The following is a 16,687-nucleotide window of genomic DNA, read 5'->3' on the forward strand; positions in this document are numbered from 1 at the left end:
CTAGTGTATTCATTTAAAATTGTTTAAAATTTCCCAAAGGACAAGTAACTAACTTTATTCTCTAGTACCATGCAGCATAAATAAGATTTCAGCTACTGGGGATTTTATTCTTTACCTGATATGTCACAGCTATTTAATGGACTAGTACAATGTATTTTATTATTCTTCATACAGAATACTACAGTAGAGCAAGGTTAGAGGAAAGTCTTAGCTTTATATGTGTATTACATAAAGACGTACAGACACTCTATTTATTTTTATATGTGTTAACGTCCCAAGACTGCTAGATTAATTTAAAGATCAGGAGAAACAGAAGGTGGTAATGGCAAAATTTTTCTCACTGGAGAAGACAGATGACAGAATACACACTTGGATATCATTTGAGAGTCACTACGCCGCAGGCGTAAGAAAGGTTTTTCACGTTCTTCACACTGGTGTAAATAGAACAAAAATGGCATTTCAGTTAACCATCTGTGACAGATGTGCATTATTCCACTCATGAAGGTACAGCTCTACATACACGCATATATCTAGGCCTGATTTTTTGAGATGCACTGACGTATAGCTGTCGTAAACTTGACACAGATACTGCCGCTCAAAATTCATTCCTGTGTATTTTATGGGAACTCTGATTTTATTTTTTTCAACTAATACTGTAATCATACTTTACTTTTTGGGTGGCTTGATGGGTATCCAGTTTTTAGCTGTTCTGTCTTGGTCATAATTACTAGGTGGTTTGGGGCTTTGTTTACTTTTTTTTTTACCTGACCGTTACCTGACTAAAGGAGAAATGTAGAAAGAAAAATTTAAAAAGGATAATTTATACTTAACAATAATTTTAGATTAAATATTAACCCACTGTAGTCAGTACAAAGAAGTTTTTCTGCTGACTACACACATACTCATGAAGTTTAATCCAATTCTACCAGAGTCAACATAACATTAATTCCCAGTTCACTCTTGTGAAAATATTTACAAAAAATTTGAGATATTTTTCTAACTGTTTGGTATGCTTTAAGTATTGCTAAAATGCACCAAAGAATCCTTTCCTGTACCAATTTTAACCATATTCTCAAATTTCTGTTAATTGATACTTTTAGGAATGTACACATCTTCATTGCTGGCACATTTGTAAAACTTATTTAAAAGCTTAAAAAGCTGCACGTTGAATACCTGCTATTCAACAAGAAAGCCTGATAAAAATATTATAGAAATAATAAAAAAGTTAGTTCTTTTTCATGCAGTTTCACTTATTGGTTATTGACAAAGAGAAAAATATACACATGATCTTGCAAATCCACTACCAAAACCACTGAGGGACTGCAATAAAAAATGTTTGAATAGCATTAAGCTTGTTAATGTTCTTCTCTCTTAACATCTATTTCTAATTAATGTTTTAGAAGTCAGAATACATACAGTCTCAGCTTTAAAAAGACACTCCTTGGAATTCATGTAAGCTGATTTATGTCCAGGAGCACATGAATATTACCTGCCTTGGTTTAGTAATACTCCTATATAAGCAGCCTATTACTCTGCGGAAGCATCAGGTGTAGAAAATCAAAATATTTTTAAAAGTACACATACGTGGCTCTGTTTTCTAAAAACAAAAAATGCACCTGTATATGAAAACTGGTGTCCTTACCAAAATCAATTTAAAAAAAGAACTGTTATTACTACATCCCACTCCTAAAAAAGGATTCGACAATTTTTGCAAATACAGAACAAACACAATCAATTTGTGTTTTCAGCCTGGAAATCTGACAGCTTTCCTTTAGCATTCAAATTTTCTTTCTGAATAAAGTATGAGGTGTGGTTAAAAAACAATGTGATAGGACCTGAGCAATTTTTGAGCCTCTTTCTTTTCTGCTTTCTATCACTGAAGGAATATGATCCGTTTTTTCAATATTCCACAGTCTCAAAGTAGAATCCTGAGAAAAAGATGCAATTATTTTGATGTATTTGCATATTACCAAAAAAGCAATTTACATCATTTCCATAAGGATGAAATCTCATCTCATCAGATTAACCCCCTCAGTGAGAGCTAAACTCTCTCGCATTTAAATACCATGTCTTTGGAAACAATCTTTAGCAAACTTATAACTACCTGCACATTTAAAAATAACCAAAAATAAACATACTTATCAAATTCTTTTAAAGATTTTCTGTAATTACTTGAGGTAAATACTGATTATAACTTAGCACTTTCACGAACAACTTCACCATTGTTAAATTCCATCGGAAAAAAAAAAGCTGAAAACAAGGGATGAAATCTTCACATCCATTTATAAGTTAGCTCCTGAAACCACATCAGGAATTAGTGATTACCTTTGAGGTGGAAAGAATCCACCACTTCTTTTGCTAATCGCAACATCTGTTACCCAGTCCCAATGACCCTACAGTAAAGCAAAATTTAACTATAACACAAGGAAGAAAACTTTAAACCTAGTTGTACCATAAATCCATTTTGAAATGCAGTGAGAAAATTCTTATCTAGACTGCCTCATGTCCAGTCAAGAAAAAAAATGATATCAAGTTCATACTTTCCTACATATACCTGAAAACAGTGGCTGTTACGATCTCTGGTAACCAGACCACCAGCTGTGGCACTCAGAATGACAGCTACACAGTTACCATGGGTTTAAGCTCCATTTAAGCATAGGTCTTTTCTATTTTTTGAACAGTTTAATAGAGAATTGTAAAGAGAGAGTTGACTTCTAATACTCATTACCTAAAAAAATCTTGAGGCTGTTTATCATGTGATAATGGAAGGAAGAGCTGTGGGAACAGACAGCAGCTTCCCCCCATTTAAGGGAAGGAAACCAATTCTGAAAGCAGGCCAAGTCAAGCAGCTGTATCGGATATCCTCGTTCTGACAACAGCAGCACCGCTGATTTGAGGTTAACAGCATTCAGCTGGCATAAGAATAGAAACAGGTTAAAATCTAAAATTAATTATTTATTCCAGCTAGGGAGGTTATTCAAACATGAATGGTATTAACAGATAAAATTCCGAGAGTTTACGAAAGCATAGTGTCATTTTGATAGCCAAATGCCACACCTAAGAAATACAATAAAAAGATGAACATACATTTTTCCAGCACAGAGAAGTCGTCAAACATGTATACATAAAATGTGGTTTTTACAGCAGAATCTTTAAAACATATTTTTAAACTCAGAATTATATTCTGAGCCCAGAATATAATTATACCAAGGCACAGATACTAAACTGGAATTCTCCATAGTTACAAAGATATTAGCATTTAAACAGATGCCTTCTTTTTTATGGGAAACTGAGTTACTTACAGTTGTTGCTGTGAACTGGGAAACCTGCAGTAGCTGTATTATGTAAAGCACCAATGCTGGTGGAGAATGTGTACTGTTACTGCTCAAAAGGTTTAACCAGTACAGTTCCAGTTCCGGAGGGTAGGTAAGCTTATGTTTAAGGTAACGGGTGTGAGGCACAGGCTTATGAGCTCTCCTATATGAAGATGCTATCTTGAATGCGACAGCAGTTGAAAGCTATTTTTAAGCCCAAGGTTTTGAAGGAAAGTGGTCTTTTCTGAGATCTTCCAGGTGGGTTTGTTCATGAGTGTTTTAACTAAGCCTTGAATAGTGTATGCAGTAAGTAAAAAAAAAAAAGTCCATTAAAATTGTATTTTCATAAGATAAGAAAGAGCCAAGGTTGCAAATCTGAACTCTGACATTGTTTGACTTCTGTGAAATTAACATTTGCAAAATGCATGCATGTAACTATGAATACTGTTAATCCTTTTTATTTGACCCACATGTCTGATCATTAGTTCAAGTCTTGTGGATTGTTTCCACTAAAATAAGAAACGAATGAAAGGTATTGTAATACAATATGGTATGTTTGCAAAAAATAAAGTCATGATGGCACAAAAAAACCATTAGCTAATGAGAGTTGGACTTTTATGCAGATATTACTTACCACCTCAAATTTTAGGTAGTATTATCATGGATACAGAAGAAAAGAGGCTAGCTTTAAGCAGGAATAGCTAAATACTAAATAGCTGCCTCATTTACAGAATTGTCCATCCTAAAAAGTACTGTAACATGGTGGACCACATCCCCATCACTATAAGCAGTAATGTAAACTATGTAACCTAGGGACTGAGCTAAGCTTGACAACCTCAATACTGATATTTACTTTTTTTTTTTAATGCTTCCCTTTTAATGTACTGTTTTCTGTGGACACAAGCAAGCATGTAAACATACAGATATACAAGAGTGCGGCATTTCAAAATGAATATATGCACTATCCAGGCTCTTGTTACTTGCTGGAAGAAAGTCTCTCCTATAACATAGGTACAACTCCATTCAGTATAATCCTTAAATGTGCTTGTTCATAAAAAGAGAAATGTAATAGCTTATTAACAACTGACTTGACAAAGGTAATACCTTTGTAGCTAATTGTGTAAGAATATGCTGTTCTAGGAAATTAAATCATGCAAATCCAGGATATATTCCTGCTTGTATCTAAAAAGGACGGGCAAGGGTATTTGTCAGATAATGAAATATACAATGCTTTTAAACAAGCAATACATTTTACACCGTCTCATCAAATCAGTGACCAAATAAGAGCTCAGTACCTTTAAACTTAGCTTTTTATAGCCTGCCTCTGTATCCCATATAGCTATAGTTTTGTCATATCCGCCAGACACAACAAGTGATGCTGAAATATAAAATCAGAATACTATATTTTATCTTTGCTTTATCATACAGACTAATAAAAGAAGCTCCTTCTAACAGTGAGTCAGACTTTATAAAAAAATTTAAATAATGAGCTATTAGTCATGCCTTAACAAGATAGCAGAAGTTCCTTTCGGCTACTTGTTTTCATGTTCTTAATTTTGTAAATATTAATACATAAATTTAGCAAACACACAACTGAGTGGAAAAAAACATACATGAAAATTCTGTTGACTTAAAAAATTAAGGAGATGATACCTTGTTTAAGAATTAAAATATAGAGAACACTTTCAGAATTGTTAGGTAAACTGTAAATAAAAACAAAAAAGTAGAGTTTAGTGTGGAAAGCATGCTTTCAGATTCCAATATTCATAGGCCTATCTGTATTTGCATGTCTTCAAGCCACAGGTACCTTTTTCCCCACAGAGTTGCTATTTATTTATTTGAGTTGCCTAACTTAGAAGGCACTGTATGAGTATGACTGCAGATTAACCCGCTGTCAGCAGTTCAGGAGTCATCTTTACTGGAGTATTCAGATGTGAAGTTGCAAAAGAAAACAGCCAATTAGATCGCAATGTACAGAAATCCATATTACTCCATCCCAGTGAAGAGAAGGGAAGCTGTTTCAGTACAGTAGCAGTTTGCAGTAACACCAATTTCATGTTGTGGAGGGACTAGGAGTTGTGTATGATCTAGTGAAAGTAATGTTACTAGGGCAGTAAGAAATAGCTCCCCACTACCTCCACTCAGATATAGGTAAACTGGGGAGTCTGTTTCTTCCTCCTATTCATGCAAGCATCAAGGAGACATCAAGTTCCAGGTGCCAAATTGTCTTGCTATAACTCATAAATATCATCTACTTTGAACATGGTAGTTTATGTGCTCCATCAGTGTAGCTGACAACATCCGTGAAGTTTTTCAGAAGTACATTACTAGCATATGTTATTTGGACTGTGAAGTAACATTACTTTTGGGGGTACTAACAAAGACATACACATTTTCCTAATTATTACAGATCAGAACAGTATTTACTGAACATGTTTTTTCAACTAACTCATGTTAGGAGAATATCCGCATGTGCTAAGTTAATCTTCTAACATAGTATTGCGCTTATACTCCATTATGATCTTTTTATTAAACCTATTATACCTCTTGATGGGTGTATCAATTAAGCAAGCGTTCCAGTTGCCTGGTTAAGACAGAACACAGACCATCAACTTCAATTTACTTATTTACATGGACATCATTTTCTCATAATTAAACATGTTATCTTGGAAATGATGAATTAATTACCTACATGATTAGAGCAGTCACTCATGGTTCATCTGAGATGTCCTATACGTAGGTATTGAAATACATTGTGCACTAGTATTAAGACAACTCACTATCTTGGCTAAAAAGGCAGGAACTAACAGAACCTTCGTGTCTTTGGTTCAAGGAAATGGGTTCATGACACTGAAATTCTCCTGTCTTTATGTCCCATATTTTTAAGCTTTTGTCCCAGGATGCTGTGCACAAGTAATGACCATCAGAGGTAAAGCAGCAGTCTGAAATAGCATTGCCGTGTCCCCTGAAACACAGATGAAAAACACAGGAAGAGTGAGTTTTTGTAACCATTACAAATCTCTCAAAGAGCGTCCTGCAACATTAAGCACCCTGTCTCCATCCAGTAAAGCACCGTAAGCATATTCTGAATTTTAACCACAGGGAATAGTTCTGTAAAGTCTCTGGAGCTACTTACAACCTCACAGCCAGCGCAGGCTTAAATCCCTTATTGGATTAGGTCATTTTGCAGGACTGAACCCTAGCTGTTAAGTGACAAGTGACCAGCTATTTTTTTTTTTGAATGCAGCTTAACAAGAAATTGTTTAGCAGCTACAACACAACCACATTTTACTAAGTTACCAAAAAAAGCCACCCATTTTTCATTAAATAAATAGCATGTATCTATCTCCACATGTTAATGTCAACTCAAACATTCAGAGGAAAAAGATTAAACAATTCTAGATTAAAGTCTAATTTTGGAAGCAGTGATACCCATCAGAAAAGAAATCTGGATGTTCCAGAACTGGGTGAGGACTCTAGTGCTTCCTGAAATCTACAGTGGGGAAAGGATTATGAGCATCTCTTACAGGAAACAATGCTGTAGTCACTGCAATTTAAAAGAAACATTACAATGTTGCAGATTGAATTTCCCATCCAAAGTAATTCCTAATCCCTCAAAGACAATTTTATTACAGTGTTTAAAGGCAGACTCTCTCTCCGATTATTGTTTTCAAAATTCAAAGCTAGATTGGTAGGGCTTATTTAAAGCCATTGATATTTTTAACGGTTGATTTGACATCTCTATTGTTGCATACTTCCTTTGTAAAATGATAACAATATCCTAAACTGACATAATGTTTTTACTGTATTACTGACTTCAGTGAGAGATATGAGAGTTTAGCACATGAAGACTCAGGAAATCATACTGAGCAAGGCTTCTGGCACTGGGCATGACCTTCTCCAAAAGCATATAAGGAAAAATGATCTGGAAAAACGATCTCTGTACTCAGGGAGTGGCCATAATTGGTTCACTGTGAAAATGAAAGTACAAATTGAGCTGGGGTCCACAGCATCTGTCCTGAATCCAGTCCTATTTCATACTTCCATTAGCAATCTAGATAATGAGATAAAGAGTACAGATACAAAATGAAGCCAAAAAGGGTCTGCAGTTATACGAGGGAGAACATTAAAATTCAAAATTATCTTCACAAATTGAAGAAATCATCAAGAAAATAAAAGGGTTGTAACAGTCTCATCAAGAAAATAAAAGGGTTGTAACAGTCTCTACAGGAAACAAATGCTGTCATCACTGCAGTTTGTAGGAGTGTTACGGTATTTAATCCATTGTTTAATATGCATGCTGCCTGATCAGGTCAATTTTGTCAAGTCTGACATTCTGTAGTAACATACAAATAACCAACTGCACAGATAAGAGGCGGGAACAATGGACTATGTCACAGTTCTGCAAAAAAAGGATGCAACAAATATTGACTCCTCTTCACCATCACGCTGTCAAAAAAAGAGTAAATCTCACCCCAGGATGTATGAACAGAGGCACACTCACAGAGAAGCATGTAATAATAATTCATTTCTATTTTTTTTCAGTTAGAGGGGATACTGTTTACATTATGGGGCCATATAGTTCAAGAAAAATGTGGGCCACTTGGAAAGATCTCACAGATCAACAAGGATGACCAGTAAAATAGGAAATAATAACTAAATATTAAATTAATAAGGACAGTTTAATCTACTGAAAAGATGACTCAGCAGATATAATAGAAGTTCTTGGATATGTATAAAAATGTAAAAGAAAAAAAGGAATAATCTGATCTCCATGTCTGAAGTGGATCTAAACAGAAACGTGAGCTTAAGCTGCACCCAAACTAGTCCACCTTAGGAAAAGGCAGTGAGGCAACAGAACAGATTGTTTGGAAGTCTGTGAGGTCTTCACTGGAGCTCATTAGAAGCAGAGTAGATGATCCTGTGGTTGCTCTGAGGCCCATGAATTCTATGGAGAGCTAAGGTGATCTGGTTGCAGTGCAAAACCTAATTATCACAAAATATTCTGTAAGAACTCATGATTAATTATCAATTCCCAACATCTAGATATATTTTCTCCTTTTCCTCTGTATTATTTTTGCTTCATTCCATAATGTTTTTAAAGACTTCACTACTGTAAGTAATATTTTATCTCCTCATTTGTCAATTATTATATATTTTTCCTAATCAGTAGAAATTAGAACAAGACGTTTACACTGCAGTACCATATTGCATATGCTATCTTCTGTCTCTACATACACCTAAGAAACTAGAAACTCTAAAAAAATAGCACTAGAAATGCTTACAGTCATCAAAATACAATTTTTCAGTTATTTACAGCAGGAAGCTTGTGTGGACCATTTTATTCATGCTTTCTATATACGTCATTTTCTTGCGTATTACTTTATTTAGTTCAACAATTATTGTTCATTTTCTCTAGTACAAATCTTAGCATAAATCTCAGCGATAATTGTGAAAGATGCAAATAATGCCATGCATAATTAACTATAGTATTGTTTCTTACTCATTAATTGCAATTGAGGTGGATCGTGTTATCATATCCCATAGCTTTATGGTCTTATCATATGATACTGAAGTCACTCTTTGGTTATCAGGGTCAAAACAACATCTTGTGATTGTACTTTTGTGATGACCAATACAAAAAACATCAAGTGAGACTATTAGTTATTTTGAATAATTACATCTGGATCTCAGAACACAGGTCTGAAAAGCAGAACTACCTATAGCTTCTATGCATCAGTCTATTTCCAAAACACTGTAATTTCAAAACTGCTATTTCACTGGCTAGGACACCTCCTCACCTACCTCTCAATGACAGAGAGGCCTCATGTTACTGCAGTTATTACGAATATGAACCTGGACCCAGGCACTCAACATACACAGTTGACAAATTCACATGCTGCCCTGTAGTAACTTATTTCTCCGCTCCATTCCTGAAAATAAGCCCGGAAGTGTGGCCCTATAATGCCAATGACAGTTAACTACTCAGACGCTTAGGGAGCACTTAAGCAGGTAATTATACTTTAAGAATGCAAATAGCTTCATTAAAATAATGTAAACAAAATATGTCCTGGTAGTGTCACCTAACAGAGACAGTTCTAATGAAGCTATTACGATCCATTTGTTGCACTTTTTATTTTTAAAACCAAATTATTTTACCATCAGGCCCTGATTCACAGGAGCACGTTAACCATATGCTAATTTAACATTTGTAAGACTGCTCATACATTTAGAAGCTGATTTTGCAGGAATGGCAAACTCCCTGACCTGCAGTCCTGAGTGGAAGCCTCATGGAACTGACGTCTCACTAGTGAAATTACCTTCAAAGGGAAATTATGCTTCAAAAAAGAATCACTGTTGGTCTAATTTTGGCCTATTAACTCCTTTTTACAAGCCTATTCTGAAAAATACTGGGTTTAATGTCTTCCAGATAGGTTTCTTTTGCCTTTCTCAAGTAAGGATATTTGAACTGAACTGAATTAATTAATTTTGTCAATTTTTTGTACGAAATAAAAAAAACCTCAGGAGCTGCATAAACAAGATGTAAAAGTTGTAAGTCTTACCTTGGATACGTGCCACTACTGTTGCACTTATTGCATCAAAACCATATATGGTATTTTCTTTGTCTGAACCAGATAACATGTATCTACCATCGCAAGAAATATTACATGAAGTTACAATGCCTTCATGTTCTACTGTCCACTAAAGAGAAAACAAAAGGTTTTAGAAACGTGCTTGAGGGTTAGAGGGAGTTTTACAGCAGACTTTCTACGATCTCTAAGCAGGTTCAGAAAGAAGGCTTTTGATATTACTTTGTTTTGGTGAAAGCTGATAGATGTCTTTATATCCAATTTTTCTACTTTTGCATTAGCAATAAACTTAAAATTAGACAAGACCACCTGTTCAAATCCTAAAATGTTAATTTAACCAATCTTAAATGTATCTTCTGTGACAGGTTGTTATTATCACACCCATTTGCATCTGAAATAACTGAGACATGTTCATCAAGAGACTTTACCCAAGATCAAGCAATTATCAGTACCAAAACTAGGACTAAAAATCAAGCCTACCTACCCTAACTATATTGTATTGTGCTAATGAAGAATGTTTTGTTTTCTTATTTATCAATAACAAAGCAATAAATCTGAATTTTACAATTGTACCTTCTGCAAGATGCATTCAAAAGGATACATACAAGCATTTTTCCTGTTTCCATATCCCAAGCCTTGGCAGTATTATCATATTATGATGTTACCACCCTAAAAATTATGTTAGTGAAAACAGCAATCAATGTTTTAACTTAAAAGAAGGTATTTAAAAAATAAATGACAACATTTAATTCTGACAATGAGTTGACATCCTCACATCCACTAATTTAAAACAGATTTTTAAAGACTACAGCAAAAATCATTGCATAACTTAGTTGAAAAAAGGATTATTTGTATTTCAGATAGAAACTAATAATAAAAATGTCATGTATGTAATTTTCAGTGCAAGCAGTCAACTCAATTTCATTTCTTCCAGTAATTATTTCTAACATTAGAATGATTTTAAAGCTATTATGATGTCTTTTCTTTAATGAATGTGAAGTGTTCTTGTCAGTAGGGTTTTTTGGATTTTCAGTGGCTATGTCGCTGCGTAACCCGCTACCACAAACACTGCTCTGCACAAACACAAAACCACATTAGACAACAAAGCTATTCAATAAAGTTTACTAAAACTGGCAGGTTTGCATGAAATGGGAGGTTAAAAAGTTTTCCTTCACACAGTTTTATTAAAATATTCCCAAATATCTAAAGTAATATTTATATTGAATGTCACTGGATGTGACAAATGGTTTTAGTACCATTGTGGCTTTTTATTTTGATAAAGTTCATAAACTGTCACTTTTATATATTTTGCCCAAGAAATTCGATGCATTAAGATTCTAACAACTAAAAATTCAATTAGATTATTAAAATCTTTTTATTTTCTCTGTATGTGTGTAGTGCCCGCACCCAACACAATCCCTGCTCCTAAACGGAAACACATAATGCGAAAGACCCCATGAAGTTTATGAACCGGTAGCATTTTTGATTGGAAAGTGGTTTCCAGGGCCGTACACAATGGTATTTTACTTGCTTTTTAGCAATTTTCAAAAATATACACAACTGCAGTAGGCAAGGTAGCACATGTACTATTCAGTGATCAAAAAACTAATCAGTCAACTCTACAATCTGATAAAAATTGATTTAAACTATGACTTAATAATAAAATATGCCAGAAATAGTACCTCTGGAGGCACTGCATGACCTACTTAACTGAATGTTAATATATGCTACAGTTGTTTTAATTATTATGTCCACAGATTGACACTGGATTAAGATGTATTTCTTCTTTAATTGACAAGACAGGCTTAATGGAAAGGCTATAGACTATTAATAAACAATACGGACAGAAAAGAACTTTTATGAAGGTATAAATCTCACTGACAGATGAGCCCCTGAACCTTGGGTAATTCAATATTTTTCTTTTATACATGTGATATATATTTACATACCTCTTTCAGAACATATGGCAAAGATAGACTTCCACCCCCATATAACTCAAAAACAGTATTAGACAAGTCCTTTACCCTAAAAGAGGCCATAACCTATCAGACTATTCCAACATGCATTTAAGACAATAGAAAGATTCCTGTTTAATTCAGCAGACATCATATGCAAAACAGAAAAGATTTAAGAGCTCCTGTACAAATTAAGGGTGAGAACAAGGTGAGATTTATGGTAGTTCACGTGGATGAAGGAGTCTGGCAGTAAACAGTCTGCTAACAGAGTATGGACAGCATAAATGAAAGCGCAAGGATGGAGAGAATTAAGAAGAGTGTATGGAAGAAGGGAGATGTAAGACAACATTATAACAGAATGACTTACCGTGGAACACAAAAGTAAGCAAAAGAAGTTTGACTTTGATGTAGTACAAGTTAGGAAACCATAGGAAGGATTGAAAAAGTAACTTTTTTGTACTAAATTTTGTACTAAGTGTTTCCACATGCACTGAAATTGAACCTTGAAATCACAAAAAAATCACTTTTTTTTTAAATAAATTAAGATAGAAAATGGTCACCTTCTGTCATCAGGAGTTAAGTTGCACTCAGAAATTGGCGGCAGAAACTCAGAAACTTGAATAGAAAAACCTTTCTCAACATCCTTGAATAAATCCAGATGACTTTGATTAGGAAGTGCTTTGCTAAATTGTAAAAAAAAAAAAAAAATATATATATACAAAGCATCACAAAATAAGGGCCAACAAAACTTGTGAAATCAGTAAAATAACTCTTTAGTTACTCCTACAATCTCAGACTCTCTATTCCTTCTTTTCATTTCAAGACTGACTGAAACAGAGTTCTTCATCTATCGGACCCAGACTTCTATTTATCTCCTTCCCATCACAATAGTTTTCACCAGAAATTTCTTGAAGAGTTCTCCTTAGACTCTCACATCCATGTCAATCCGTAAATCCTGACAAGTCTTTCTTCATAAACTGATATATGGCTTTCCATTTTCATTCACATAGTTAAAACTCACACTCTCACGGCCCGCCATCCCTGTATCAATTATTGCATCGTCTTCTTCGCAAATGCTGTCTCCCCTGCTTGTATCCATGTGCAGTGCTCTTCCACAGATTTCCCTTTACTGTCTGTATTATGTCATTCCCTCTGTTTATGTTTCTTCATTGATACCTCGTTCTCAGTCACAAATACCAAGTTTCTTGTCTTCAAATACAAAGCTCTCTGTGATTTATCCCCAGACATCATCTCCCTTCTGCCCCACCTTTGATGCCAGCCTTTGTCACTCAGTTGTTAGATTTTCAAAATTGATGAGTTCCCCTTTGCTGTCCTTCATGTTCTGAAGAAGTCACCTATAAATAACTGGAAATCTCTCTCATAATACAAAATCCCTCTTAAATTTCTGTTTTGTGATTCCTACAACAGCAATCAACAGATTGCTGAGATGATGACCCATACTGCACTACTGGTTCATTTATGTTACTCCATCACCTTCTCTCTACTTAGTCTGTTACACAGACAGTTTTAAGTGATTTCAGGAAGGGACTATCTTTTTGTCATACACGTATCATGTTCAAAGCATAGCGCAGTCCTAACCCATGAGTAAAGCCTTGAGGTTCTTTAGTAATACAAATATGAATCAAGTTTTACAAATGGATCATGGTGCCTGACTGTAAACATCAAACCCAAAAAAACCAGGAGGACTGCTGACATGCAGAGTAACTCACAGACCAAAGTATCACAGGAACAGTCATCATACCTTCATCTAGGTAAATAATCTTCTACTTCCATGATGAACCCAATTATTTCAATTAGATTTTTGTTTGCATAAGTACCAAGAGGTTTCAGAATCACTCTGGAAGCAGACAACAAACTCCCTTCATTGTATATGCGTTCTTTCATTTGTCTTAAATATGAGAATAAAATCTTGCATCCCTGACTACTCCTCCCCTTTTTAACATCAGCTGTCAAGTCTCAGATCCAGAGCTGCTTCCTTACAAGGACTTTCACTCGGAGGAGCTATCCTGCTAACTTGGCAGCTCTCGATAACAGACAAAACTGGAGTGAAAGTAAATTTATTTTTCCCTTATTTTCTGAATGTGTGTCAATGCACTTCAGGCCTAACAACTGACACTAGAATCATTAGGAAAGTCTCTAAGACAGAAGGAAAAAAAAACCCCACAGATCAAGTTACCATATGTTCTTGTTCTACTTTTCTGAGTCAAAAGAGCCTTACAGTCACAACTGCCCTTCTGGACTTACCTAGTCTGTCTGCTGTGCACCCTATTAATCTTTGTTTTCCAAAAGACGTGCGGACTGTCAGTGAGATAAGTCTGTTCTCAAGAGGAACTTCAAATGCTTTCTCAGTACACTCAGTCATTTGATATCTACTCTTTTAAAGGAAAAAAGAGAACTTCAAAGTGAAATTGTCAGGGCTGGCCTAGCCCTCCGTGACCAAGTCCTCCATACTCTCCTGAATTCTAATTGCTTCAGCTGTTCCTGCAGAGGAGGAAATTAGGCTTGTCCAGACAAAACTAAGCTTATCAAAATAAACAAACATAATCTTGCCTATAGATTGCTATCAGAAAGTTCCCAATGCTCAGGCAAATACTTTGAGATAGATTCTGAAAAATAAGTATCACTCAACAAGTGTTGAATAAATCTTTCTTAGATAAAAATTATAAAGTTTCTTAGACAGATAAATCCTTCCACACTTCAGGCAAGTGGCACATTGTAGCCTTTCCAGCAAAAAGAACATTCATGATCTACTGTGCTTAAAACAATTAATGGATTATCTTCTTATTTCTGGGTCTTGATTTCAGTTACTTACATGTAAGACAGCTGAATAACATCTCGCTAAAGGTGGAAAAATACATACTCCAGTTCTGAGTTCAGACAAAGCAGGAAAGTTTAGAACTGTCAATCTGACAGTTATTAAACTGGAAATGACTGAGATATGTAAATGCCGAGATACACTTATTTTTATTTCTCCTATCTAGAATATTTGCTTAAGATCTCCACATGTTTGTTTACTTTGGAACTGATCATTAAAAGACGGGACTTTTTTCATTCTAGACTTCCCGATTTCTTGGATCTAGCCATCCACAGCTCTTGGATAACATAATGGTGCTAACCTGAAAATTGCCTAGACTTTTTACACTTTTGGGGTTCTTGTTTTTTTCAGTACATTTGAAAAAAGGTTTGGATTATGGTAGAAACTGCATTGGTAAGAAGTCAATACTTTAGATCCTTTATAAAATCAATCTGTATTCATATCATATTAAGGCATTACTATAACTCATTACCAATTCTTGAATCGTCATGACTGTTTAATATATGCCAGATCTCAATGCCTGCAATCTATTTAGCACAGCCACATTATCATTTGCTTGCATAAAATTCAAGGGCTCACATAACTATATGTCTCCAAGCTATCTTTTAGACTAAATTTAGATTTGATCACCCAGAATCTGTACACTTCCCCAGTTCAGATCTCACTGTTGCCCTGCCCAGGGTGGCTGGAATTTTAGGGAAACCCCAGCTAACTACACAAAACTTCGAGAAGCAAGAAAATAAAGGGTGCAAATCAAGATTTAAATAAAAGGAAAAAAGCAAGCGACAAGTATGAAAACACCATGGCCATGCTGATAACAGCTTGTGTGATCCCTAACTTCCACATCTCCTCCACAAACAGCCATATACATAACCAAGTCAGAAAAAGGAACTTTGAGGAGAAAAAGAGTAGGCTTTGTGTATCAACTTACAGTTTTAGAAGATTAATAAACCAGAGCTCTGATTCAGTGTATGCTACATATGCTTACAAGGGTTACCCTTTAACGTCAAAGAATACATTGGAAGTATGAAATAGAAGTTTTACTATTTTTCTGTGACTGCAAAAACATTTACAGTTGGTATTTTTAAACTTCAGTAAAATATCTTCAGAAGGCTCCTTGATGATTCAGTCAATCTTCATGCCCGTATAACATTCCTTGTTTGATTTCAGCTTTAATATGTTTTTTTCAATTTGTTGTTGCGTTCATAACATACCCAGAGCCCCACTGTTCTATCATAAGAGCATGAAAGTATTTTAGTGTCTTCAAAGCAAAAATGGCAGGTGCTCATAGTATCACTGTGTCCTCTCAGAATTTGAAATTGGATCTGTAAAGGAACACAGCAAAGTTTAGGAGTATTTTTCCTTGAAACTATTTTTGACAGCTTAGTCCACGAGGGGGAGTATGAAAGCAGGAACTGGAGGAGAAAAAAAAATTTTAAGTTCCCCTTCTCTGAGAAGAGTTCACATTCTCTCCTTGGTACTAACTTGGAGCGGATTTACCAAATCCGGTTGAGAAAGAAAGGTTGACGGATGTGGATTTTATTTTTATTTTTCTGGAGGGGAAGGAGGCTTGGTTTGGTTTCCCAATTCTTCTTCCTCTCATGAAAAGTAAAATTTACCTTTAAATCTCATGAAGTCTCTCTCAAGTCTTTCAAACACTTGTTTCCTTGATTCTGGCCCATCAAAGGGCAGCACATCAAGCTCTCAGGCCACGGGTTTTAGCCAAGAAAGTTACAAATTTTGTCAAAGATATTTTGAAAAGGCTTTTCTTCAGTCATTTAGGAGTTTGCTCATGACTGTCCAGCATGCGTCTGTGTGAACTGAGCTAAAAAACAGCCGCTGTGAGCATTAACCACACGTAAAGCGACAGCGAGCTTTTCAACCCTCGGCTTCCAGCAGCCTCCGACTACCCCTGGGAACGGTGCCCGGCCTGCCCCAGCCCTGCCCGCCCGCCCGCCAAGGCCGGGCCCTCGCTCCCCTCCCTACCTGCGC

At 35.4% G+C, this 16,687-nt stretch overlaps 1 protein-coding gene across 1 annotated transcript in view; it reads right to left on the reverse strand.

Moving 5' to 3' along the window:
- Positions 1-293: 293 nt before the first annotated feature.
- WDR88 (WD repeat domain 88) overlaps positions 294-16,687 on the reverse strand; it is an 18,531-nt gene continuing 2,137 nt past the window's right edge. Inside the window, 11 exon segments of the mRNA XM_009320324.1 lie at positions 294-431; positions 1,836-1,928; positions 2,326-2,354; positions 2,357-2,393; positions 4,610-4,692; positions 6,095-6,279; positions 8,818-8,971; positions 9,878-10,016; positions 10,510-10,573; positions 12,420-12,502; positions 15,910-16,020. Of these exon segments, the coding sequence (XP_009318599.1) occupies positions 294-431; positions 1,836-1,928; positions 2,326-2,354; positions 2,357-2,393; positions 4,610-4,692; positions 6,095-6,279; positions 8,818-8,971; positions 9,878-10,016; positions 10,510-10,573; positions 12,420-12,502; positions 15,910-16,020 (1,116 nt within the window).

This window comes from Pygoscelis adeliae, unplaced genomic scaffold (assembly GCF_000699105.1).
Source record: "Pygoscelis adeliae isolate BGI_AS28 unplaced genomic scaffold, ASM69910v1 Scaffold62, whole genome shotgun sequence".
Taxonomy (NCBI): Eukaryota; Metazoa; Chordata; class Aves; order Sphenisciformes; family Spheniscidae; genus Pygoscelis; species Pygoscelis adeliae.